The sequence below is a fragment of the Ictalurus furcatus genome, chromosome 7 (genome assembly GCF_023375685.1).
Source record: "Ictalurus furcatus strain D&B chromosome 7, Billie_1.0, whole genome shotgun sequence".
Lineage (NCBI taxonomy): Eukaryota > Metazoa > Chordata > Actinopteri > Siluriformes > Ictaluridae > Ictalurus > Ictalurus furcatus.
Window position 1 is genome coordinate 32,445,792 of NC_071261.1, and position 3,790 is coordinate 32,449,581.

Genomic DNA, 3,790 nt, shown 5'->3' on the forward strand with positions numbered 1-3,790 from the left:
ACACACACACTTCATTTTAATACACACTGATTGCCTCGTCCTTTATTATAAGTGCTTGTTATAGGGGGCGTGGCCACTCTAGACCATCACATGTCTGTAGTCTGTACCTGTGCTGATTCTTTTGTTTGCGCTGTACACCAACGACCTTCGGGTTTGAGATGAAAAGACGGAGATGAGACGAGAGTTTATGATTTCAGCTTTTATTTCCTGGTGTTTACGTCTAGACGTGTTAAACAACATAAAACGTAGAACCTTTTGCATCAGACCATCCAATGTTTAGCCGAACAAAAGTATAGGAACAGATCATTCTCAAAGTAAATGAAAGTAAATAACACTTAATATTTGGTTGCATATCCCTCGCTTTCAATAACTGCATCACATCTGCGACTCACTGACACCAAACTGTTAGTTTCTTCTTCTGTGATGCTTTTCCTGGATTTTACAGCAGCTTCTTTGAGTTGTTGTTTGTTTCGGGAGGTTTCTCCCTTCAGTCTCCTCTTCAGGAGGTGAGATGCTGATCAGTTGGGTGAAGGTCTGGTGATTGACTTGTCCAGTCTAAACCCTTCCACTTTCCCCCTGATGAAGTCCTGTGTTGAGGTGGAAGTGTGTTTTGGATCGTTGTCTTGCTGCATGATGAAGTTCATCCTGATTCATTTGGATACATTTCTCCATAAATTGGCAGAGAAAATGTTCCTGTAGACTTCTGAATTCATTCTGCTGCTACCATCATGAGTTCCATCATCAATAAAGATCAGTGAGAATGTTCCAGAAGCAGCCATGCAAGCCCAAGCCATGACGCTACCTCCACCATGTTTCACAGATGAGCTTGTATGTTCTGGATCATGAGCAGATCCTTTCTTTCTCCACACTTTGGCCTTTCCATCACTTTGGTAGAGGTTCATCTTGGTTCCAGAACGTTTGTGGATCATCTCTGTATTTCTTTGTGAATTCCCAATCTGGCGTTCAGATCCTCACTGCTGATGAGTGGTTTACATCATGTGGTGTGGCCTCTATATTTCTGCTCTCGATGTCTGAGACCTTCACCCTGCCCTGTGGAGGTTGTTGATGATGTCACTGACTGTTGTTTTTGTGGTTTTCTTCACAGCTCTCACGATGTTTCTGTCATCAGCTGCTGTTGTTTTCCTTGACCGACCATGTTCCATGTTTGATTGTTAGTACAGCAGTGGTTTCTTTCTTTTTCAGGACATTCTAAATTGTTGTATCCGCTATACTCGATGTTTGTGCAGTGCCTCTGATAGATTTTCCCTCTTTTCACAGTTTCAAAATGGCTGGCTTTTCTCCCATAGACAGCTCTCTGTCTTCATGTTGGTTTATCCTTTTTAACAACAATGCAGTCTTCACAGGCAAACCTATCGCTCAAACCAAGAGTAAATATTCAGAGCTAGTAATTCTTTAAACAGTCAGTTTAACTGAACACCTGGCCAAAAAGAAACACTTCTCAGTCACATATTTTTTTGAACATTTGAAAAAATGTGTGTGTTCAAACAAAAGGCGGTATGTTCTAAGTTGTTTAACACATCTAGATGTAAATATGAGGAAATAACATCTGTAATAATATCTGTCTTCTCATATTCATCTATCTCTATCCCAAATGTCTACAGCAAAAACAAATTAATTGGCCTTACCGTTCTAATAGTCTTGGGGGGACTATCTATAAATCTGTCTATCTGTCTATCTATCTATCTAGCTATCATTTTAGATATTTATATTCATATTTATATTCATTTATATTCATCATTACAGATTAAAACGTGTTGAAAGTGACATCATGTTATAAATAAAAGCAGGTGGGCAGTGCAGTGACACACAGTTAAAGGAGGTTATGTGTACAGTATTTATCTGATCCCTGTGGAATTATTTTAGTGATACAGTAGATATCAATATCAAGAAATTAAAGACACAGACTAAACACACACAACTGTGTAACACATACACACAGTGCAAAGTGCAAAAAAAAAAACACAACAAAGTTCTCAGAAACTAACACCATGTTTTAGTTTATCTACTGATGCCAATGTGACGTGTCGGAGCAGGAGGTAACGTTCAGCAGGTGCACGTTTTAATTTCCGGCTTCTGTGCACTACGACTCCGCTCGCACCTGATCATTACGACTCCGCTCGCACCTGATCACTACGACTCCGCTCGCACCTGTGCACTACGACTCCGCTCGCACCTGTGCACTACGACTCCGCTCGCACCTGTGCACTACGACTCCGCTCGCACCTGATCACTACGACTCCGCTCGCACCTGTACACTACGACTCCGCTCGCACCTGTACACTACGACTCCGCTCGCACCTGTACACTACGACTCCGCTCGCACCTGATCACTACGACTCCGCTCGCACCTGTACACTACGACTCCGCTCGCACCTGTACACTACGACTCCGCTCGCACCTGTGCACTACGACTCCGCTCGCACCTGTACACTACGACTCCGCTCGCACCTGTGCACTACGACTCCGCTCGCACCTGTGCACTACGACTCCGCTCGCACCTGTGCACTACGACTCCGCTCGCACCTGATCACTACGACTCCGCTCGCACCTGTGCACTACGACTCCGCTCGCACCTGTGCACTACGACTCCGCTCGCACCTGTGCACTACGACTCCGCTCGCACCTGTGCACTACGACTCCGCTCGCACCTGTGCACTACGACTCCGCTCGCACCTGTGCACTACGACTCCGCTCGCACCTGTACACTACGACTCCGCTCGCACCTGATCATTACGACTCCGCTCGCACCTGATCATTACGACTCCACTCACACCTGATCATTACGACTCCAATCACACCTGATCATTACGACTCCGCTCGCACCTGATCATTACGACTCCACTCACACCTGATCACTTCACACACGTGATACACAAATCAGCTCGCACCACATGACCACCAGCTTCCTCTCCTCTTCTTTATTTAGATTCTCATCAGAAATGAGGATTGTGTCATTTAATGTCATGTTAAAACTACAGGTGTTTGTCTCTATGTCTGAGATAATATAATGTGATTAAAGATACAATGTTTAAATGTATACAGGTATCTACTGAATATGTACTGAAGTACTGACACACACAGAGGCCACGCCTCCTTCGCTGATACTGACACACACAGAGGCCACGCCTCCTTCGCTGATACTGACACACACAGAGGCCACGCCTCCTTCGCTGATACTGACACACACAGAGGCCACGCCTCCTTCGCTGATACTGACACACACAGAGGCCACGCCTCCTTCGCTGATACTGACACACACAGAGGCCACGCCTCCTTCGCTGAGACTGAATTATGAGCTGAAGTGATGTATCTGGGGTTGAGGAATTGGCACTGACACTGCTGACGTTTGGGTTTAGGCCACACCCACTTCATGTTTAAATGGGATTACAGGTGAAGTGAAGTGTGTGGTGTCTCTGTGTCTCTGTGTCTCTGCAGGAGCAGTTTGAGTTTGCACTGACCGCCGTGGCCGAGGAGGTGAACGCCATCCTTAAAGCTCTGCCGCAATGAAGAAGCTTCTTCATACACACACCCACACACCCATACACCCACACACACACACACACACACACACACACACACACTTCCTATATCTTCTCTTCCTGTGACTCAGTCGTATTCGTCTATTAGAAGTCGTCACAGAACAGATCTGTGCTACTGATACTGATGCTGAAAGAAAACCTCTTTATTCTCTTCCTCTGTGTGCGAGTGGACTGTACCACACCAATGTGAATTCAGCTCTAGAGCTCTGGCATTTCTATTTCAAATATAA

General features: G+C 45.3%; 1 protein-coding gene across 1 annotated transcript in view; it reads left to right on the plus strand.

Moving 5' to 3' along the window:
* LOC128610749 (receptor-type tyrosine-protein phosphatase N2-like) overlaps positions 1-3,585 on the plus strand; it is a 42,261-nt gene extending 38,676 nt beyond the window's left edge. The window contains exon 12 of the mRNA XM_053630167.1: positions 3,457-3,585. Coding sequence (XP_053486142.1) covers positions 3,457-3,528 — 72 coding nt within the window. The 3' untranslated portion in view covers positions 3,529-3,585. The remainder of the gene's footprint in view (positions 1-3,456) is intronic.
* Positions 3,586-3,790: the final 205 nt, after the last annotated feature.